Raw genomic sequence first — 23,779 nt, 5'->3', positions numbered from 1 at the left:
AAATTAACTAAGGATATCAAGTTAAGCTAAGTGAAAGTGTGAATCACTCAGTCTGAAGATACAGAAAAGATAAAGGCTAAAGTTCAAAAAATACTGGCAAGATAAGATGGATGATTGAATCACCACATCATTCAGAGGTAAAAATATATTCATCATACACACTCATTTTCTAAAACATTTTATTTTGTGTATCTCCCTTTCTACACTTCTGAGAATAGTACTATAAAAAACTCACATACACAGCCCTCTGAGCTTTCTTATGATCTGAGCTCAAACTTCATGTGGTGTCTCTTAGTCAGAAAAATAGAGACTTATTTTCTGCCAAGTGGATTATAGTTGACAAATCCATGGATAATTTTTCTGACAACTTTCTTTGGTTATCTTGGTAGAAGATACCCAAGCACATTTCATACTCCGGGTCTCTCGTTCATTTGAAAACCTACAGAAATAAAGCAGATTGTTTTCTTTACATCAGCCATGAGTATATGCATATGGCCAGAGGCTTACAAGGACTTCAGAAAATGTTTTCTATATTTTTTTTAATAAAGAATAAACTCATTAAAACTATTTAAATGCACAACAATATGATAGGCAAAGCAATTCTTCTCACTTTATGTTTTATTTCTCAAACGTCTCTCCAGAGAAGTTAATAGTTCATTTTTGTTGTTTAGTCTCTTAGTCGTGTCTGACTCTTTGTGACCATATAGACCATAACCTGCCAGACTCCTCTGTCCATGGATTCTTCAGGCAAGAATACTGCAGTAGGTTGCCATTTCATTCTCCAGGGGATCTTCCTAACCCAGGGATTGAACCTGCATCTCTTGCATTGGCAGGCCGATTCTTTACCACTGAGCCACCAAGGAAGCCCTAATAGTGCATTAAAGAGAGCTAAAATATCACCTCTGACTTTTTTTTAGTCCACTCTGAGCAGTGTGTGGGATCCTAGTTCCCCGTGATAGGAGATGGGTTTGAATCCATGTCCCCTGCATTGGGAATGCAGAGTCTTAACCACTAGAACGTCAGGGAAGTCCCTCAGCTCTGAAATTTTTATTGCTTAAAAATTGATCACTGTAAGAAGTGAGCAGAAAGTTATGCTCTGTAAAACAAACATGTGCACTCATAAAAGAATTTATACCTGCTAATTTACCTTTTATATAAAAAGGTAAAATCAGGCAGCAGGGCAATCCTGTTTAATACATAAGTTTTCTGAGTAGATGGAGGGAGATTTCTTTCTCAACTTTCTGTGTGAACCATTTTATAGAAATATTTATCAAACTGTAGCAGTCAGGAAAATAATACTCATTAGATCACTTCAAAGCAATGATGTCATATGTCTCTTTCTTGTCACATATAACATGGGATTAAAAACCACAAAAAGAAAAAATGCAAAAGACTTACAGCTGAGTGTCAAAAGTGCTGTTGTCCAACCAGGTCCATAATTTCCCTCCAGGAGGAATCCTCAAACCAACCCAAAATGAATCATGTATATTTTGCCATATGAAAGTCTAAAAAGAATAGGAAATGTATGAATTCAAGTGATTCTTACAGATGCAAGATAAAATACCACAGGAGCACCTTCTATGTGGCTGGCACTGCACTAGAAGCTAGGAATGAACAGGTAAGACATGCTTCATGTTTGCAAATAGATCACAGTGGAGAGGAAATCCATAGTAATGCAATGGGATAAAAGCTAAAGAAAAATTACTAAGTGTCTATCGACAAATGAATGGATAAAGATGTGCCACATATGTACAGTGGAATATTACTCAGCCACAAAAAGAATGAAATTTTATCATGTGTCATACAGAGTGAAGTAAGGCAGAAAGAGAAAAACAAATATCATATGTTAACACACACATATATATAAGGGATCTAAACACAAATTTAAAAAAATCTAAATGTACCTATTTGCAAGGCAGGAATGCAGACATAGAGAAAGCACATGCGGACACAAGACAGGGAGAGTGGGAAAAACTGGGAGATTGGGATATATATATATATATTACCGTGTGCAAAATAGGTAGCTAATGGGAAGCTGTTGCATAGCACAGGGAGCTCAGCTCAGTGCTGTGATGACCTAAAGGGATATTATGGCAGAGTGGAAGGGAGGTTCAAGAGGGAGGGAATATATGTATACCAATTATACTCCAATATAAAAACATAAACTGAGGCTGCGAAGAAAAAAAGAACTATTATGGACAGTGTTAGTAGACACCAAGGCTGTGGAATCAGGCTGCAGCTACTATTACTACTACACATCTTTGCACAGTTATTCATTCTCTTTATTTCTGTATTTTTCCAGTCACTAAAACTCTGACTGTGATAATAGTCATACCTATCTCAAAGAACTGTTATTGTTTTGTTAATAAGTAATATTAAACACTGTTTAGCACATAATGAATGCTTCTTGCCTAAATAATAGTGATTACTACTAAATACAAGTATTAAACAATAATCTAGAAGCAAGAAAACACACAGGAAGAGTTACAGAAAGAAAACAATCTCTGAGCTGATGGAGCACATATTGTTCAAAAGTTTTTTGTTTTATTTATTTATTTTTAATTGGAGGACGATTGCTTTACAATATTGTGTTGGTTTCTGCTATACATCAACATGAATCACCCATAGGTATACATGTGTCCCCTCCCTCTTTAATCTCCGTCCCACCTCCTATCCTATCCCACCTCTCTAGGTTGTCAAAGAACACCTAATTTGAGCTCCTTCTATTACATATAGAAAATTTCTACTGGACATGGTAATCTATGTGCGTGCATGCTACTCTCTCAATTCCTCCCACCCTCTCCTTTCCCGACTATGTCCACCAATCTGTTCTGTATGTCTGCATCTCCATTGCTGAAAATAGGATCATCAGTACCATCTTTCTAGATTCCATATATATGCATTAATATATGATATTCATTTTTCTCTTTCTGCCTTAACTTTACTTTGTATAACAGGCTCTAGGTTCATCCACCTTATTAGAACCGACTCAAATGTGTTCTATTTACGGCTGAGTAATATTCCATTGTATATACATACCATAACTTCTTTATCCATTCATCTACTGATGGACATCTAGGTTGCTTCCTTATCTTAGCTATTGTAAATAGTGCTGCAACAAACATTGAGGTACATGTGTCTCTTTCAATTATGGTTTTCTCAGCATATATGCCCAGTAGTGGGATTGTTGGGTTATATGGTAGTTTTATTCCTATTTTTTTAAAGTAATCTTCATACTGTTCTCCACAGTGGCTGTATTAATTGACATTTCCACCAACAGCGAAAGAGCATTCTCTTTTCTCTACACCCTCTCCAACATTTATTGTTTATAGAGATTTTGATGATGGCCATTCTGACCCTTGTGAGTTGATACCTTATTGTAGTTTTGATTTGCATTTCTCTAATGATGAGCGATGCTGAGCACCTCTTCATGTGTTTATTAGCCATCTGTATGTCTTTGGAGAAATGTCTGATTAGGTCCTCTGCCCATTTTTCTCTTTGGGCTGTTTGTTTTCCTGATATTGAGCTGCATGAGCTGCTTATATATCCTGGAGATTAATCCTTTGTCAGTTTTTTCCTTTGCTATTATTTTCTCCTATTCTGAGGGTTGTCTTTTAATCTTGTTTCTTTTGCTGTGCAAAAGCTTTTAAGTTTAATTAAGTCCCATTTGTTTATTTTTGTTTTTATGTCCATTACTCTAGGAGGTGGGTAATATCTCCTTTTTGTACAATACCATAACCCCTGATACAAAGTATATGGCTGGCCATAATGTGCTAAGTTGCTGAAGTTTTATCTGACTCTTTGTGACTCTAGCCTGCAAGACTCCTCTGTCCATGGGATTTCCAAGGCAAGAATACTGGAGTGAGTTGCCATCTCCTCCTCTAGGAGGTCTTCCCAGCCCAGGTATCGACCCCGTGTCTCTTGTATCTCCTGCATTGGTAGGTAGATTCTTTACCACTGCCCAATTCACATGTATGCCATGCCGTGCTCAGTTGCTTCACATGTACGATTGACCCCTATTACAGGCTTCAGGGGCCAGAGGATAGAATATTATGGGCTCAACTATGTCTCTTCAAAATGTATGCATTTGAAGCTCTAACCCCTAGTGCTCCAAAATGTGGCTACCTTTGGAGACACAGCTTTTAGAGAGGTGACTAAGCAGAAATGAGGCTGTTAGGGTAGATCTTAATCCACTCTGATTATTGTCCTTATAAGGAGCGGAAATTTGGACATACAGAGAGACACAGATGCATGCATACAGAGGAAAGACCATGTGAGGACAGAGCAAGCAGGGGGCCATCTAGAAACTAAGGAGCGAGGCCTTGGAAGGAACCACATCTGCCAACACCTCGATCTTGAACTTCTAGCCTTCAGAGCGGTGAGTAAGAAATTTCTGATGCTTAAGCCGCCAAGTCCATGGTACTTTGTTATGTTAGCTCTGACAAACTCATACAACCCCTTTGAGTGCTTGCATGCTAAGTCACTTCAGTTGTGTCTGACTCTTTGTAACCTCATGGACTGTAGCCACCCAGCTCCTCTATCCATAGGATTCTCCAGGCCAGAATTCTGGAGGGGCTGCCATGCCCTCCTTCGGGAGATCTTCCTGACCCAAGGATCAAACTTGCATGTCCTGCTTCGGCAGGCAGGTTCTTTACCACTAGCACCACCTGGAAAGCCTTACAGCCCCTTTATTATTCTGTTGGTGGCTCAGATGGTAAAGAAACTGCTTGCAGTGTGAGAGATCTGGGTTTAATTCCTGGATAGAAACAGACAATAAATCACTGCATGGAGAAACAGTGCAATGAAGACTTCCCTAAAAACCTTATCTTTTTCCTGCTCATCATCAAATGGAAAAAATGTTGAAATGCAGAAAAGACATGTTTTCTGAGCAACAAGAAACCTAACCCATCACTTAAAAATGAACTGAAACTCCACATTAAAGACCTAGGAGGAACTGTGTGTTCATTTCCAACCACAAAGCTATGTAACTCAGTCTCTTCTTATTAGATGCTTTCTTATTAGCTCCTTTCAAGTTGATACCTTCTTCCCCTTTGTTTTAAGCTGACTTCTAAGAGAAGAAAAAAGTCTCTTTTTAGTTCTTCACCCATTCTGGATTTGGTTCATATTCAAACCAACTTGGACTGGATCTGACAAAAAGTTTTACAGTTTAATATTTGGGGTTACATTGCTTACACTGAAGATAACTTACTTTCCATTTTGATTTTCTTGTTGTTGTGGATTTCTATGAAACTCAGAGGAATTTTTTCTTCCCCATACAAAAGTTTCAACAGCTGCCCTTATATAAGCACTCCAGACTTAACCAGGCTTGTAAAGCCCTGTTTGTCATTGAGTTTTCTAAAACTGAGCCTTTGACATCACTGGTAATTTCAAAATACTAATTCTTATGCTGAGAATCCTTATTTGATGTTTGCCAACTAATATCTATACTGGCCTTATTAAGGTTTAGTGTCCAACCTTTGTGTAAGAAAATTTCAATTTAAATTAAGCCAGAGTTAGAAAAATATTGGCTTTCTTCAACAAAAAACAAAGTTTAATGAGAAGGGCTATACTGTATTTCCTTTCTCTGAACATTATTTTTAATTTCAGCTGCCATGCTGTCTGACTACAAACTTTCTGAGCAATGATGGATTAAATATGGGCGATGAGACTGATGTCATACATTTAAAATGCAATCTGGGAAATGGATCCCTTATAGAGAAGAACTTAGGTATATATTACTAAAAGGATTTCTCCTATCTCTAGCTAAGTGAATGTGAAAGTAAATGTTGCTCAGTCGTGTTTGACTCTTTGCGACCCCATGGGCTATACAGTTCATGGAATTCTCCAGGCCAGAATACTGGAGTGGGTAGCCTTTCCCTTTTCCAGGGGATCTTCCCAACCCAGGGATCGAACCCAGATCTCCCGCATGGCAGGCAGATTCTTTACCAGCTGAGCCACAAAGGAAGAAAACGAAGTTTAAAATAATACTATAGTTTCAAGTATTCATTCAACCAATAATTGTGCAGTTAATATCAATGAGGTTTAATTTTTTTTTCACCGAAATTTTCAAATTTGTAGCACAAAGAAGTACTGAAGTTGTGAAGGATGCTATAATCTTAAAATTTTATACCTTACCATATCACTGAAGTCTCGGACCACCATGAGATGTGATTCTTTCATGACACAGTCATTTTTACTTTCATTCCAAGATTTCTTATTTCCATGTTCAGCAACCCAGTAGCATTTCCCCCCATGTAGCTTCCAATCTTTGCTGGGGCATGATGTATAAACAGTGGAAGAATTGAAAGGAACTGGAAAGAAAAAGGACAAGAAATTAAAAGAAACATGAGAATGCACCCCTAATATTGTATAATAATTAAAGCCTCTCAAAATTTGTTAAATCAGGGCCTAAGCTGTGGTCATGTATGGATGTGAGAGTTGGACTGTGAAGAAGGCTGAATGCCAAAGAATTGATGCTTTTGAACTGTGGTGTTGGAGAAGACCCTTGAGAGTCCCTTGGACTGCAAGGAGATCCAACCAGTCCATTCTGAAGGAGATCAACCCTGGGATTTCTTTGAAAGGAATGATGCTAAAGCTGAAGCTCCAGTACTTTGGCCACCTCATGCAAAGAGTTGACTCATTGGAAAAGACTTTGATGCTGGGAGGCATTGGGGGCAGGAGGAGAAGGAGACGACCCAGGATGAGATGGCTGGATGGCATCACAGACTCGATGGAGGTGAGTCTGAGTGAACTCTGGGAGATGGTGATGGACAGGGAGGCCTGGTGTGCTGCGATTCATGGGGTCCCAAAGAGTTGGACACGACTGAGCAACTGAACTGAACTGAACTGAACTGAACTGAACTGAACTGAACTGAAGCTTTCTTTAACAAAAGTATGGGCTTTTCTCAGGATGGATTTAGAAGAAAATAAAACCTAACAGAATTTCAATCGTGTATTTATTTCTTTCTCTCTTTTCTTCTTTCTCCCATTTAATTTATTCTCTTTAAAATATGTTATGTTTTCCATAAACTAGGCAATGCACAGACACTAGGATAAAGTGATCAGCATCCAAACTTCAGGAAGACAAAAATTTTGGAGGAAAACTAGAAATTAGAGATTTCAACTAGTGATCCATCAAAAAACCAGACATTTTGAGAATTATATATCACTATAATTTTGAGAATTAGAAAATCATGAGAAGAATTTTCATTGGGCAAAATTTGTATGATAGGTGGTCTCTAAAACTCAGGTAGATTGATCTTTCTATGTATAAAAGGGTCTGGACAGAATTTAAAGCAATTTTATTCAATACCATGTTATCACCTCTATCAAGGGTAGGAGGACTATTATGTGCTTTTGTATTGGGAATAATGTCCCAGAAAATTTGCTATCATAGTCTCAATAGTTTAAAAAAATTAAAGTTTTTGGAAAGAGGTTGAAGAGACTTTGAAAAATTAAAATCCATTTTAAAGTTTTAATGATTTCCCGGAAGTCAAAATCACTCTATAACATGGACTGGTAAGTCTTAATATTAACATTATATATGCAGGTTCAAAAAAAGAAAGGAATATAGTTTTTCAATATAGAATACAAACTTAACAGATTTAGTTCAGTTCAGCACAGTTCAGTGCAGTTGCTCAGTTGTGTCTGACTCTTTGTGACCCCAGGAATCACAGCACGCCAGGCCTCCCTGTACATCACCAACTCCCGGAGTTCATTCAGACTCACATCCTTCGAGTCAGTGATGCCACCAGCCATCTCATTCTCCATTGCCCCCTTCTCTTCCTGCTCCGAATTCCTCCCAGCATCAGAGTCTTTTCCAATGAGTCAACTCTTCACATGAGGTGGCCAAAGTACTGGAATTTCAGCTTCAGCATCATTCCTTGCAAAGAAATCCCAGGGCTGATCTCCTTCAGAATAAGCTGGTTGGATCTCCTTGTAGTCCAAGGGACTCTTAAAAGTCTTCTCCAACACCACAGTTCAAAAGCATCAATTCTTCGGTGCTCAGCCTTCTTCACAGTGCAACTCTCACATCCATATATGACCACTGGAAAAAACCATAGCCTTGACTAGATGGACATTTGTTGGCAAAGTAAGTCTCTGCTTTTCAATATGCTATCTAGGTTGGTCATAACTTTTCTTCCAAGGAGTAAGTTTCTTTTAATTTCATGGCTGCAATCACCATCTGCAGTGATTTTGGAGCCCCCGAAAATAAAGTCTGACACTGTTTCCACTGTTTGCGCATCTATTTCTTATGAAGTGATGGGACCAGATGCCATGATCTTAATTTTCTGAATGTTGAGCTTTAAGCTAACTTTTTCACTCTCCACTTTAAATTAATAAAGAAAACAGAAAGAAAAATAAAACAGAAAATCTAAATAATTGAGTGTTTTCTTGACTTTTAAAAGTATATAAATACATTCATATGTGAAAGATAAAAACTTGCATAAAGTGATCATTTATAATATTTTTCATTTCAGTTCAGTCGCTCAGTTGTGTCCGACTCTTTGCGACCGCATGAATCGCAGCACGCCAGGCCTCCCTGTCCATCACCAACTCCCAAAGTTCACTCAAACTCACGTCCATCGAGTCAGTGATGCCATCCAGCCATCTCATCCTGGGTCGTCCCCTTCTCCTCCTGCCCCCAATCCCTCCCAGCATCAGAAGTTTATCCAATGAGTCAACTCTTCTCATGAGGTGGCCAAAGTATTGGAGTTTCAGCTTTAGCATCATTCCTTTCAAAGAAATCCCAGGGTTGATCTCCTTCAGAATGGACAGGTTGGATCTCCTTGCAGTCCAAGGGACTCCAAGAGTCTTCCTCAACACCACAGTTCAAAAGCATCAATTCTTCAGTGCTCAGCCTTCTTCACAGTCCAACTCTCACATCCATACATGACAACAGGAAAAACCATAGCCTTGACTAGATGGACCTTAGTTGGCAAAGTAATGTCTCTGCTTTTGAATACACTATCTAGGTTGATCAAAACTTTTCTTCCAAGAAGTAAGCGTCTTTTAATTTCATGGCTGCAGTCACCATCTGCAGTGATTCTGGAGCCCCCAAAAATAAAGTCTGACACTGTTTCTACTGTTTCCCCATCTATTTCCCATGAAGTGATGGTACTGGATGCCATGATCTTCGTTTTCTGAATGTTGAGCTTTAGGCCAACTTTTTCGCTCTCCTCTTTACTTATATCAAGAGGCTTTGAATCATTTAGTACCATTGAAAATTCACCCATTCCAGTCCATTTTAGTTCACTGATTCCTAGAATGTCGACGTTCACTCTTGCCATCTCTTGTTTGAACACTTCCAATTTGCCTTGATTCATGGACCTGACATTCCAGGTTCCTATGCAATATTGCTCTTTACAGCATCAGACCTTGGTTCTATCACCAATCACATCCACAGCTGGCTATTGTTTTTGCTTTGGTTCCATCCCTTCATTCTTTCTAGAGTTATTTCTCCACTGATCTCCAGTAGCATATTGGGCACCTACTGACCTGGGGAGTTCCTCATTCAGTATCCTATCATTTTGCCTTTTCGTACTGTTCATGGGGTTCTCAAGGCAAGAATATTGAAGTGGTTTGCCATTCCCTTCTCTAGTGGACCACATTCTATCAGACATCTCCACCATGACCCGCCTGTCTTGAGTTGCCCCGCAGGCATGGCTTGGTTTCATTGAGTTAGACAAGGCTGTGGTCCCAGTGTGATTAGATTGACTAGTGTTCTGTGAGTATGGTTTCAGTGTGTCTGCCCTCTGATGCCCTCTTGCAACACCTACCATCTTACTTGGGTTTCTCATTCCTTGGGCATGGGGTATTGCTTCACGGTTGCCCCAGCAAAGCGCAGCTGCTGCTTCTTACCTTGGATAAGGGGTATCTCCTCACCACCGCCAGATGACCATTATATCTACTACTGTGGGCAGGAATCCCTCAGAAGAAATGGAGTAGCCATCATGGTCAACAAAAGATTCTGAAATACAGTACCTGGATGCAATCTCAAAAACGACAGAATGATCTCTGTTCGTCTCCAAGGCAAACAATTCAATGTCACGGTAATCCAAGTCTATGCCCCAACCACTAATGCTGAAGAAGCTGAAGTTCAATGGTTCTATGAAGACCTACAAGACCTTTTAGAACTAACACTCCCCAAAATATGTTCTTTTCATTATAGGGGACTGGAATGCAAAAGTAGGAAGCCAAGAAACACCTGGAGTAACAGGCAAATTTGGCCTTGGAATTCAGAATGAAGTAGGGCAAAGACTAATAGAGTTTTGCCAAGAAAATGCACTGGTCATAGCAAACACCCTCTTCCAACAACAGAAGAGAAGACTCTACACATGGACATCACCAGATGGTCAACACTGAAATCAGATTGATTATATTCTTTGCAGCCAAAGATGGAGAAGCCCTATACAGTCAACAAAAACAAGACCAGAAACTGACTGTGGCTCAGATCATGAACTCCTTATTACCAAATTCAGACTGAAATTGAAGAAAGCAGGGAAAACCGCTAGACCACTCAGGTATGACCTAAATCAAATCCATTATGATTATACAGTGGAAGTGAGAAATAGATTTAAGGGCCTAGATCTGATATATAGAGTGCCTGATGAACTATGGAGTGAAGTTCATGACATTGTACAGGAGACAGGGATCAAGACCACCCCATGGAAAAGAAATGCAAAAAAGCAAAATGGCTGTCTGGGGAGGCCTTACAAATAGCTGCAAAGAGAAGATAAGTGAAAAGCCAAGGAGAAAAGGAAAGATATAAACATTTGAATGCAGAGTTCCAAAGAATAACAAGAAGAGGTAAGGACATTTTTCAGTCATCAGTGCAAAGAAATAGAGGAAAACAACAGAATGGGAAAAACTAGAGATCTCTTCAAGAAAATGAGAGATAGCAAGGGAACATTTCATGCAAAGATGGGCTCAATAAAGGACAGAAATGGTCTGGACCTAACAGAAGAAGAAGATATTAAGAAGAGGTGGCAAGAATACATAGAAGAACTGTACAAAAAAGATCTTCACAACACAGATGATCAAAATGGTGTGATCACTCACATAGAGCCAGACATCCTGAAATGTGAGGTCAAGTGGGCCTTAGAAAGCATCACTACGAACAAAGTTAGTGGAGGTGATGGAATTCCAGTTGAGCTGTTTCAAATCCTGAAAGATGATGCTGTGAAAGTTCTGCACTCAATATGCCAGCAAATTTGGACAACTCAGCAGTGGCGACAGGACTGGAAAAGGTCAGTTTTCATTCCAATCCCAAAGAAAGGCAATGTCAAAGAATGCTCAAACTACCGCACAATTGCACTCATCACACATGCTAGTAATGTAATGCTCAAAATTCTCCAAGCCAGGCTTCAGCAATATGTGAATCATGAACTTCCTGATGTTCAAGCTGGTTTTAGAAAAGGCAGAGGAACCAGAGATCAAATTGTCAACATCCCCTGGATCATCGAAAAAGCAAGAGAGTTCCAAAAAAGCATCTGCTTTATTGGCTATGCCAAAGCCTTTGACTGTGTGGATCACAATAAACTGTGGAAAATTCTGAAAGAGATGGGAATACCAGACCACCTGACCTGCCTCTTGAGAAATCTATATGCAGGCCAGGAAGCAACTGTTAGAACTGGACATGGAACAACAGACTGGTTCCAAATAGGAAAAGGAGTACATCAAGGCTGAATATTGTCACCCTGCTTATTTAACTTCTATGCAGAGTACATCATGAGAAATGCTGGACTGGAAGATACACAAGCTGGAATCAAGTTTGCTGGGAGAAATATCAATAACCTCAGATATGCAGATGACACTACTCTTATGGCAGAAAGTGAAGAGGAGCTAAAAAGCCTCTTGATGAAAGTGAAAGAGGAGAGTGAAAAAGTTGGCTTAAAGCTCAGCATTCAGAAATTGAAAATCATGGCATTTGGTCCGATCACTTCATGGGAAATAGATGGGGAAACAGTGGAAACAGTGGCAGACTTTATTTTGGGGGGAGGCTCCAAAACCACTGCAGATGGTGATTGCAGCCATGAAATTAAAAGATACTTACTCCTTGGAAGAAAAGGTATGACCAACTTAGTTAGTATATTCAAAAGCAGAGACATTACTTTGCCAACTAAGGTCCGTCTAGTCAAGGCTATGGTTTTTCCTGTGGTCATGTATGGATGTGAGAGTCTGACTGTGAAGAAGGCTGAGCACTGAAGAATTGATGCTTTTGAACTGTGGTATCGGGGAAGACTCTTGAGAGTCCCTTGGACTGCAAGGAGATCCAACCTGTCCATTCTGAAGGAGATCAACCGTGGGATGTCTTTGGAAGTAATGATGCTAAAGCTGAAACTCCAGTACTTTGGCCACCTCATGTGAAGTGTTGACTCATTGGAAAAAACTCTGATGCTGGGAGGGATTGGGGGCAGGAGGAGAAGGGGACGACAGAGGATGAGATGGCTGGATGGCATCACGGACTTGATGGACGTGAGTCTGAGTGAACTCCGGGAGTTGGTGATGGACAGGGAGGCCTGGTATACTGCGATTCATGGGGTCACAAAGAGTCGGACACGACTGAGTGACTGAACTGAACTGAACTGAACCATTAAACAACTGACAAAAACTATGTGGTGTTGATCATGAATTTTAGGAAAGGAAATATTTTGACCAGCATTCTACACCTGCCATGTCCCAGTAGAATTAAAAATACTAATAAAATGCAACAATTTCAACATAGTACCTTTAAATTCATTTAAAACACAGAGAAGTTTATTTTTCTCATTTGTCTTCAATCTTTAAATACTTTTGTCAAGGACTGTAATAGGCCCATGAAAAACAATGGCCTAAACCATCCCTCTGTACAGGTAGAGGAATTTCCCCTTTATTCAGATATACCCGAGTAAAATACATGCTACTGTCCACACTTGCTTTTTCAGGAATTCAGTTCAGTTCAGTTCAGTCATTCAGTCATGTCTGACTTTGCAATCCCATGGACTGCAACACACTAGGCTTGCCTGTCCATTACCAACACCTGGAGTTGACTCAAACTCATGTCCATTGAATTGGTGATGTCGTCCAACCATCTTATCCTCTATTGTCCCCTTCTTCTCCTGCCTTCAATCTTTCCCAGCATCAGAGTTTTTTTCCAGTGAGTCAGTTCTTCACATCAGGTGGGCAAAATATTGGAGTTTCAGCTTCAGTATTAGTCCTTTCAATGAATATTCAGAACTGATTTCCTTTAGGATAGACTGGTTGGATCTTGCAGTCCAAGGGACTCTCAAGAGTCTTCTCCAACACCACACTTCAAAAGCATCAATTCTTTGGCGCTTAGCTTTCTTTATGGTCCAACTCTCGCATCCATACATGACTACTGGAAAAACAATAGCTTTGACTAGATGGATCTTTGATGGCAAAGTAATGTCTCCACTTTTTAATACGCTCTCTAGATTGGCCATAACGTTTCTTCCAAGGAGCAAGCGTCTGTTAATTTCAGGGCTGCAGTCACCCTATACAGTGATTTTGGAGACCGAAATAATAAAGTCTGTCACTGTTTCCATTGTTTCCCCATCTATTTGCCATGAAGTGATGGGACGGGATGCCATGACGTTAGTTTTCTGAACGTTGAGCTTTAAGCCAACTTTTTCACTCTCCTCTTTCACTTTTATCAAGAGGCTCTTTAGTTCTTCTTCACTTTCTACTATAAGGGTGGTGTCATCTGCATATCTGAGGCTATTGATATTTCTCCCGGCAATCTTGATTCCAACTTGTGCTTCATCCAGCCTGGCATTTCTCATGATGCACTCGGCATATAAGTTAAATAAGCAGGGTGACGGTATACAGCCTTGACATACTCCTTTCCCGATTTGGAACCAGTCTGTTGTTTCAACAGAAAATTGGATTAAAGATTTAGTGCACATGACCCTGCCCATCAGAACAATACCCAGTTTCCCCCTCAGTCAGTCTCTCCCATCAGGAAGCTTCCATAAGCCTCTTATCCTTCTCCATTAGAGGACAGACAGAATGAAAACCACAATCACAGAAAAGTAACCCATCTGATCATATGGACCTCAGCTTTGTCTAACTCAGTGAAACTATGAGCCATGCTGTGTAGGGCCACCCAGCACGGATGGGTGATAGTGGAGAGTCCTGACAAAATGTGGTCCACTGGAGAAAGGAATGGCAGACCACTTCAGTATTCTTGCCTTGAGAGTCTCATGAACAGTATGAAAAGGCAAAAAGATAGGACACCGAAAGATGAACTCCCCTGGTCGGTAGGTGCCCAATATGCTACTGGAGATCAGTGGACAAATAACTCCAGACAGTATGAAGAGACAGAGCCAAAGCAAAAACAACACCCAGTTGTAGATGTGACTGGTGATAGAAGCAAGGTCCGATGCTGTAAAGAGCAATATTGCATAGGATCCTGGAATGTTAGGTCCATGAATCAAGGCAAATTGAAAGTGATCAAACAGGAGATGGCAAGAGTGAACATCGACATTTCAGGAATCAGCAAACTAAAATGGACTGGAATGGGTGACTTTAACTCAGATGACCATTATGTCTACTACTGTGGGCAAGAATCCCTTACAAGAAATGGAGTAGCCATCACAGTCAACTCAGGAATTAGGCAATATAAAATAACATTACCTATTGAGCTACTTGCTTCAGATTTATCTTGCTCAGTACAATATTTCTTCTTTGATTCATTATCCACTTCAGTTTGTCTTGCAGATTTGAACTGAATAACTAGTGAAAGAAGACACATCTTTTCATAATTAAATATAAAGCAGAAAACGGTCAAGTTGTAGTAACTCAGTGAAGTTGATTAATGTGGAAACTCCAGAGCAATTAAAGTGATTAAAATTTATGGGAAAAAATTCCTTTTTCCAAGATTGGACCTTCTTTTGCACATAGTCCTGTTAATTTTATTAATATCAAATTTAGGGAAATTGGTAAAATATGATCTGGGACCAGAAGGAAACTCACTTGATTTTTTCTGGAGTTTTCATATTTATTTTAATAAACACAAAATAACCAGCTTTGAATGTAAGCTTCATTTGGAGAATTTGTGTTTGGTAAGTTCCTATTAACTGTACCAGGTGTCACCTGATTGATGGAAAGAGCTTTATGTGTTTTGATTTCAGTTCATGATTCTGTTCCTTTTGAGGTTGTCCATTTAAAGTCTACAAATGGAAGGACAGGGTGAGCCCAGAGTATTTTTCTACCATGAGGAAGACATTTGTCTTTCTGATGGCCATTTCACTAAAATTACTTTGGGTTATTTATAATCTCACAATAGTTTGTATTAAACAGTTAAGTCTTTAAAATCTATTGTAGTAACAAATCTGTTACTAACAAACTACTGTTTTGATAACAAGCAAATTGATTAGCCTATACCAAAAAGAAACATAGCAGAGAGGGTACTTTTTTTTTTTTTTTAATGGTCATGCCCCATGGCATGTGGGATCATAGTTCTCTGACCAGGGATCAAACCTGCACCCTCTACAGTGGAAATGCAGAGTCGTTTTAACCATTGGACTGCCAGGGAAGTCCCAGCAGAGGTGTTGAATGTTAAGTATTTTTTGCTTCATTCCCTCAATGCTAAAGTCCCAATTTGGCCACTGCCTAGTTATATTAAACTAGTCAAACCACTTATCAGTCTGGGCTGTAGACAGTTCACCTCAACTGGAGGCTTGAACTTGTTGATTTCTAGGGCCCCATCCAGTTCTAGAATTCTGATTCTGCCCCTTGACCTCTAGTAACAAATGACATGCATAATTACTAATATCCTTCACAAGGACAATACAGGCAGATACTGCCTTGATCTGTTCTAGGGTTTGGTTCAACCTGGAAACCTGAATTCCTTAGAGTATACATCATCTGGAAGTTTTTCTCCAAGCATTTGCTTAATGAACTATTAAAATAATTGCCATATAAAGTTGGACTATATTTCACTACATCCATGGCATATGAGTATAATTTTAAAGTGCCTGATTGAATTGATTGGTTTTAGACAAAATTTTCACCCATGGATGCAAGATTGAGGATGCCCCTGAGTAGTTAATGGGGCTTCCTTTGTGGCTCAGCTGGTAAAGAATCCACCTGCAATGCAGGAGGCCCTGTTCAATTCCTGGGTTGGGAAGATCCCCTGAGGGAGGGAAAGGCTACCCACTCCAGTATTCTGGCCTGGAGAATTCCACAGACTGTATAGTCTATGGGGTAACAAAGAGCTGAACACGACTGAGTGACTTTCACTTCACTTTCAGGATGCCGTGATTTTAGTAAGCTTGAATAAGATCTTGAATAAACTTAAACAGAAATACGCTTCATAGTTTAGTTTGCTTTCCAGAACATGGTTCAGAAAAGCTGATTTTGATCATAAAATATAAACCTAGCATCCTTCATATATCAATGAAATGAATCCATAATATATGTAATATCACATGATGAAGTTCTATGGAAAATCTCTAATTTTATTTGTGTATCAAATTTCTTTCTTTTTGTGAAATTGTACTGAATTGTGTAGAAACCACTTTAACAGCAAACACAATTACAACAGGTCATGATAAAATAATACTTTGGGGTAAATAAAGGTTATTGGTAATTACTTACCAAGCATGCTCAGCACAATTACTATTACAAGAAGAATGATAATCATTGCACATCCAACTTTCAGGAAAATTCCATGGTGGTGAGAATCTATAAAATTGGATAAATTTCACTAATAAGCCCAGTAAGTACTTCCTTAGGTGGTAAGGAAGGGCTGAATAAACTTTGTCAGTTATGCTCTTGAGGTACTTGCCTTTGAAATATGCAGACCTAACTTCCTCTTACATACAAATTTGGTCCCCTGATTTGTGAAGAAGGCGGAATTTATAAAACTGAATGAATATATTTTTTTCCTTTTGATTCACAATTCATAATCTTAAATTATGATCTACTCTGCATCCCTAAGTTTTTATATAAGACTGAAATTCTCAAGATTCTCTAATAAACATACTGACAGCCCTCACTCATTTGGGTCAATCCATTCTTTTATGAAAAACGCAGAGGAACCAGAGATCAAATTGTCAACATCCGCTGGATCATCGAAAAAGCAAGAGAGTTCCAGAAAAACATGTATTTCTGCTTTATTGACTATGCCAAGTCCTTTGACTGTGTGGATCACAATCAACTGTGGAAAATTCTGAAAGAGATGGGAATACCAGACCACCTGACCTGCCTCTTGAGAAACTTATATGCAGGTCAGGAAGCAACAGTTAGAACTGGACATGGAACAACAAACTGGTTCCAAATAGGAAAAGGAGTACATCAAGGCTGTATGTTGTATATTGTCACCCTGCTTATTTAACTTCTATGCAGAGTACATCATGAGAAATGCTGGACTGGAAGAAACACAAGCTGGAATCAAGATTGCTGGGAAAGATATCAATAACCTCAGATATGCAGATGACACCACCCTTATGGCAGAAAGTGAAGAGGAACTAAAAAGCCACTTGATGAAAGTGAAAGAGGAGAGTGAAAAAGTTGGCTTAAAGTTCAGCATTCAGAAAACGAAGATCATGGCATCCAGTCCCTTCACTTCATGGGAAATAGATGGGGAAACAGTGGAAACAGTGGCAGACTTTATTTTTTTGAGCTCCAAAATCACTGCGGACGGTGACTGCAGACATGAAATTAACAGACGCTTACTCCTTGGAAGAAAAGGTATGACCGACTTAGATAGCATATTGAAAAGCAGAGACATTACTTTACCAACAAAAGTCCATCTTGTCAAGGCTATGGTTTTTCCTGTGGTCATGTATGGATGCGAGAGTTGGACTGTGAAGAACGCTGAGCACCGAAGACTTGATGCTTTTGAACTGTGGTGTTGGAGAAGACTCTTGAGAGTCCCTTGGACTGCAAGGAGATCCAACCAGTTCATCCTGAAGGAGATCAACCGTGGGATGTCTTTGGAAGTAATGATGCTAAAGCTGAAACTCCAGTCCTTTGGCCACCTCATGAGAAGAGTTGACTCATTGGAAAAGACTTTGATGCTGGGAGAGATTGGGGGCAGGAGGAGAAGGGGACGACAGAGGATGAGATGGCTGGATGGCATCACGGACTCGATGGACATGAGTCTGAGTGAACTCCGGGAGTTGGTGATGGACAGGGAGGCCTGGCGTGCCGCCCTGTCCATGGGGTTGCAAAGAGTTGGACACGACTGAGCAACTGAACTTACTGATTCTTTTATGCTTTCTTATACAATAAATCTATTTCCTGTTATATGTAATCGCAGTTTCATAAAATTATACGTTTTAAAATAAAAGTAATTTAGAGATAATCTTGTGCAATATTTGAATGTTAAAATGGGGATTTTAAGTCCACAAAACACAGTACTTGATAGCAGAGTTGAGATCATACCTCAGGTTTCTTGACTACCAAATTAGACCTTTGTTCACTATCCATTCTATCACTTGTAATCAGATAAATAAGTCATAAAAAGAAAATGACATTTTTAGCTCTGGGCTGATTGATGACTAAAACCAAGAGGCTCTTATCCAAAGTAGTTCAGTTCAGTTCAGTTCAGTTCAGTCACTCAGGCGTGTCCGACTCTTTGCAACCCCATGAATGGCAACACGCCAAGCTTCCCAGTCCATTACCAACTGCCAGAGTTCACCCAGACTCACCTCCATCGAGTCAATGATGCCATCCAGCCATCTCATCCTCTGTCGTCCCCTTCTCCTCCTGCCCCCAATTCCTCCCAGCATCAAAGTCTTTTCCAATGAGTCAACTCTTCTCATGAGGTGGCCAAAGGACTGGAGTTTCAGCTTTAGCATCATTCCTTCCAAAGAAATCCCACGGTTGATCTCCTTCAGGATGAACTGGTTGGATCTCCTTGCAGTCCAAGGGACTCTCAAGAGTCTTCTCCAACACCACAGTTCAAAAGCATCAATTCTTCAGTGCTCAGCCTTCTTCACAGTCCAACTCTCGCACCCATACATGACCACAGGAAAAACCGTAGCCTTGACTAGGCGGACCTTAGTTGGTAAAGTAATGTCTCTGCTTTTCAATATGCTATCTAAGTCGGTCATAACTTTTCTTCCAAGGAGTAAGCGTCTTTTAATTTCATGGCTGCAATCACTATCTGCAGTGATTTTGGAGCCCCAAAAAGTAAAGTCTGACACTGTTTCTACTGTTTCCCCATCTATTTCCCATGAAGTGATGGGACCGGATGCCATGATCTTCACTTTCTGAATGTTGAGCTTTAAGCCAACTTTTTCATTCTCCTCTTTCACTTTCATCAAGAGGCTTTTTAGTTCCTCTTCACTTTCTGCCATAAGGGTGGTGTCATCTGCATATCTGAGGTTATTGATATTTCTCCCAGCAATCTTGATTCCAACTTGTGTTTCTTCCAGTCCAGCGTTCCTCATGGTATACTCTACATATTATCTTTTACAAATTAATTTTTATTGGAATATAGCTGATTTGCATGCTTAGTCACTTAGTTGTGTCCGACCCTTCATGACCCTTTGGACTGTAGCCTGACAGCCTCCTCTGTCCATGGGATTCTCCAGGCAAGAATACTGGAGTGGGTTGCCATTTCCTTCTCCAGGGGATCTTCCCAACCCAAGGATCAAACCCATGTCTCCTGCATTCGTAGGCTGATTCTTTGCCACTGAGCCACCAGAGAAGTCCATTTGATAAATTTGTATGTCAATCCCAATCTCCCAATTTTTCCCTTCCTTCTTTTCCCCTTGGTAACCATAAATTTGTTTACTAAGTCTGTGACTCTGTATCTGTTTTGTAAATGGGTTCATTTATACCATTTTCTTTCTTTCTTTTTTTGACCAGGAAAAAAGTAATGTTCTTTCCATGAACAGACAAAATTAAATCCTGGTATGCAGAATCAAAAATATTGATCTTGTAGCTTGAAGTGAGTTAAAATACCCTCAGGAAAAATCGACCAATTATATGAGATTTGTGGAAAACAGAGGAATAAGAATACAGGTTTCATCCATATTACTTCTCAAACTAAGTTCCATTAGCGCACACAAAATGAAAGCTCCCAGTCTGTCAAGAAAAGAAAGCAGATAAGCCCATATTGAGCAAGTTGTGCTGTGCTGTGTTAAGTCGCTTCAGTCATGTCTAACTCTTTATGATGCTATGGACTGTAGCCCAGCAGGTTCCTCTGTCTCTGGGATTCTCTAGACAGGAATACTGGAGTGGTTTGCCATGCCCTCCTCTAAATCTGCCTGACCCAGGGACCAAACCCACGTCTCTTACATCTCCTGCATTGGCAGGTAGGTTCTTTATTACTAATACCACCTGGGAAGCCCCATTGAGCAAGTTAGAGAGAGAGCATTTAAACACAGGAAATTTCTTTCAACTGGAGAAAACCATACATAAGATCCACTTGAAAACTGCAAACTTAAAGATATGAAAGAAGAAATGGATTCTTGGGAATAAAAGGAAAGTAAGACATCAGTTTTGCTCCACAAGGACAAGCTTGTGGAGACTTTAGACATTTTATGTAACCTTTACAATACAAAAATTCTTACCCTAGAGGATATAATATAAATGCAACATGGAATTTTCCCTAAAGCTTCATTTGTATAGAATGTATGTAGAACATACATTGGATTTGAAAAAGCTATTGGTTTTGAGGTGATTTGTGATTAAGGTACAATCTTATCTTTAGCTGTATGCCTATCTACTTGTGCTCCAAAAATATTCTATTACTCAGATAATCATTAATTCTAAACTTCAGGAAATAAGATATTAACACTTTATGTCTTTTTATTTTAGTTTAACATTTTTATCCTACCAATACACAACTTCCAAAAGGCTAGATAACAATGTGAATAATTGCCAGAGATATTTTCCTCAGTGTGAATGAGTTTATTATATTATTTTCAAAGGGCAGATTCGGATGAGTAAAATTATAGAACAGAAAGAGGTTATGAGTATCAGTGTTACCACAGGAATATAATAAATGTCCGCCACAAGAAATATAAGGAATAGAGTTCATAGAAGCCAAAAGCAAAGGTCTACATATTAAGACTAAAGTTACAATTAACTTCACAAACACTTTGTGTCATTAAAATCCTTCACTTTCTCCCTGGCATTCAGTAGATTTTGCTTTGAATCCAGTCTCCTATTTCCAGTAAATCTCCTGGAGAAGGAAGTGGCAACCAAACTCCAGGATTCTTGCCTAGAGAATCCCACGGACAGAGGAGACTGGTGGGCTACAGTCCACAAGGTCACAAAGAGTTGGACACGATGAAGTGACTTAGCACATTTTTAGTAAGACTAATGTAAACACAGGACAGAAACAAGGGAGATTTAAAGTAAAACATTAATTTTAACAGGAGTTCTAGATCCAGCTTACCAGATCTCTGAAGTGAAGATGAATGTTCTGAAGATGTACGTTTGATATCAGCATAGACTATCTCTTCAGCCATTGCATAAATTAAAAAGAATCCTATATTTTTTCAAACTTCCTATAAATGAGATATATTGAGACAGATAATTTCCTTCCTCTCTCCCAAGTTTGGTAGATTCCCTCAATGAATAAATAAAAACAATGTGCTCAGCCTTATCAATCACGGCAATAGATTATTGAACACTTGCATGATCTGGAAGAAAACTACTATCCACGCAGTAGTTTCTTGCACTTCAGTTAGTTTTCTGCCCTCAGTTGGAATGATTTTGACCTTTATTAGTACCAGAAAAGAGATTGCATCACTTTCTTCTATAAACCACTTCCTCTTTTAGGTTAGACATATTTTCAGGCAGAAACCCTTTGACCTTCTAGCATTTTCTCCAAAGTGGAATAGCAACTTGGAAGGATGGACAAGAAAAGGAGGATTTTTTTTTTTTTTTAATGAAAGTAGTAGAAAGAATTGACAGAATCCTCATCTTTGAAATGCATTGTAATTACTTAGGCAATACTTTAAAATGCCCTTAAAGCTATTTCTTCTCTTGTACACTTTATAATATTAACAGCAAGCTAAGTTGAAGCATAGATTATGCAGAGGATTTCCAAACTGAAAAATAATCTATATGAAATAGAAATAACTCTATGTCAAAATATCTCGAGGTTTTGTCATAAAAGAAAATAAATCTTATTTTTTAAATGAAGTTCACAGAAATTTAACACTGAATGCAATGTATTAAGCATAGATTTTAATTTCCCATTTCTTCTGTGCTGTGCTGTGCTCAGTCTCTCAGTTGTGTTCAACTCTTTTGTGAATCCCATGGATTGTAATCTGTCAGGCTCCTCTGTTCATGGGATTTCCCAGGCAAAAATACCAGAGTGGGTTGTTGTTTTCTTCTCCAGGAACCACAAATTTTTTAATTGACTATGTCTAATTCTTGTTATTCCATTGTGGCTGATAGTATTTACATTTTAAACCCATTTTCATTCATATTGTATTCTGTAAACAAAAGTTAGAAAAGTTGAATATTATAAGGCTAAATTGTTTTAGTTTCATTTTTTTCAATATTATTTGATTATAAGTTTCCATCTCGGTCTATTGTAAGCTAGATTTGGAACTCTAAAAGCCTGGGCCTAAATCTTGACTTCAAAATGTAACAGCTAAACCCCTTTGGACAAATTTATCTTTTCAATGCCAAAGTTCTAATCTATAACAGATATAATGAGAGTACTATTATTGAACATTGCAATGTATAATAAACTATATGATATAGTTTAATAAACTATAAATAAAGTATACAAATATTCCTACTTTTTCTTGTACACCACTGGCTTCCTTTGCCAGTATTTTTCTAACTTCTTCCTTATCCTTTTGTGGTACTTTACTTTTCCTCTACTTACCTCTGAAAGAGGTACCTTTGTGTTTAGAAAAAGAGACTAAAAATAGTAATGCTTAAGGAAGACTGATTATTTAACAATAGCTTGCATGCATCCTTAAGAATTTAGAAAGTCCCTTTTTCTACCAACATTGTTAAAGTGCAGTGAAGAAAAATAAGATGCAACAGCATAATAAAAAAAAAATGAAGGTCTGTAATGGTTAACGTCCAAGACATAGATAATACAGTGGGTTGAGTAATTAACCACATTTTGGGGAGTTGTAAGAAAAGGAAAGTGTGCAAATCAGGAATGTGAGATGGTTACAAAAACAGGAAATACGTTCTAAGATGAAGAGTGAAATTTTACATTAAAAGAAAAAAATAGAATCTTTAACTTCAAGTACACGAAATGAGATTAAGGTTTAAACAAAAATGAACAGACCAGTAGTCTCTAACTAGTAATTGATTTAAAATACCTAAGACATCTTTTATTTATCAGCACAGAAATTTGTTCAAAATAGTGAGATTGTTGCTGAACCACAAAAGATGCCGGGATTCTTGGCCTCTGGAGAAGGATTCAATCCGGGTTCAGAGACGAGGCTTGATTGCTCAGAGCTTTTGTGTAATAAAGTCTTATGAAAGTATAAAAAAGATAGAGAAAGCTTCTGACATAGACATCAGAAGGGGGCAGAAAGAGTGCCCCCTCACCAGCATTAGAAATGGAGTTATATACTTTCAATTAGTTATTACAGTGAATCAAAAGAATGTCTGGAGGTTGTAAAGACCTCACTAGACCCACTCCCATAATTTACATTTTAAGATAACAGGATTTGCCAGAAGGTTTTTTTTTCCCCAGAAACTGTTTTCAAGCAGGAAACATTATTATTATGTAATCCTAAGGAATGTAGAGGGGAAAAAAATGTTCTTTTTCTCTTCCTTGAGAATTCCAGACCCCTCTCTCCTTGGGGACCCCCAGACTTCTTATCAACCTGCC

General features: G+C 38.8%; 2 protein-coding genes across 19 annotated transcripts in view; one reads left to right on the top strand and one right to left on the bottom strand.

Annotated features, from left to right (window-relative positions):
- Positions 1–18,313, top strand: part of LOC138437827 (killer cell lectin-like receptor subfamily F member 1) — a 95,858-nt gene extending 77,545 nt beyond the window's left edge. For 5 of the 17 annotated variants that reach the window (XR_011256157.1, XR_011256174.1, XR_011256166.1 and 2 more), the window contains 4 exons: positions 1,549–1,618; positions 3,814–3,903; positions 4,216–4,378; positions 6,406–6,948. The gene's annotated coding sequence lies outside the window, so the exon portion shown is untranslated. Of the gene's footprint in view, positions 1–1,548; positions 1,619–3,249; positions 3,362–3,813; positions 3,904–4,215; positions 4,379–5,607; positions 5,729–6,405; positions 6,949–7,667; positions 8,383–8,480; positions 10,795–17,040 lie in introns of those variants that run through there. The other 12 variants (XR_011256168.1, XR_011256161.1, XR_011256164.1 and 9 more) reach the window with 8 other exon arrangements.
- On the bottom strand, positions 166–21,693 carry LOC138437826 (killer cell lectin-like receptor subfamily B member 1B allele A). 2 transcript variants are annotated; one of them, XM_069585765.1, is made up of 6 exons: positions 21,362–21,693; positions 16,603–16,689; positions 14,638–14,736; positions 6,136–6,311; positions 1,399–1,505; positions 166–439 (listed from the first exon to the last, which is right to left on the bottom strand). In XM_069585765.1, exons 1-6 carry the CDS (start codon positions 21,432–21,434, stop codon positions 331–333), a joined length of 651 nt encoding a protein of 216 aa, XP_069441866.1. In that variant the 5' UTR covers positions 21,435–21,693; the 3' UTR covers positions 166–330. The 2 variants fall into 2 exon arrangements, with proteins under 2 accessions (XP_069441866.1, XP_069441867.1); XM_069585766.1 differs by lacking the exon at positions 16,603–16,689.
- Positions 21,694–23,779: the final 2,086 nt, after the last annotated feature.

This window comes from Ovis canadensis, chromosome 3, assembly GCF_042477335.2.
Source record: "Ovis canadensis isolate MfBH-ARS-UI-01 breed Bighorn chromosome 3, ARS-UI_OviCan_v2, whole genome shotgun sequence".
Classification (NCBI taxonomy): Eukaryota; Metazoa; Chordata; class Mammalia; order Artiodactyla; family Bovidae; genus Ovis; species Ovis canadensis.
The sequence above is the reverse complement of the archived record's forward strand: the minus strand, read 5'-3'. Positions and strand labels throughout refer to the sequence as shown.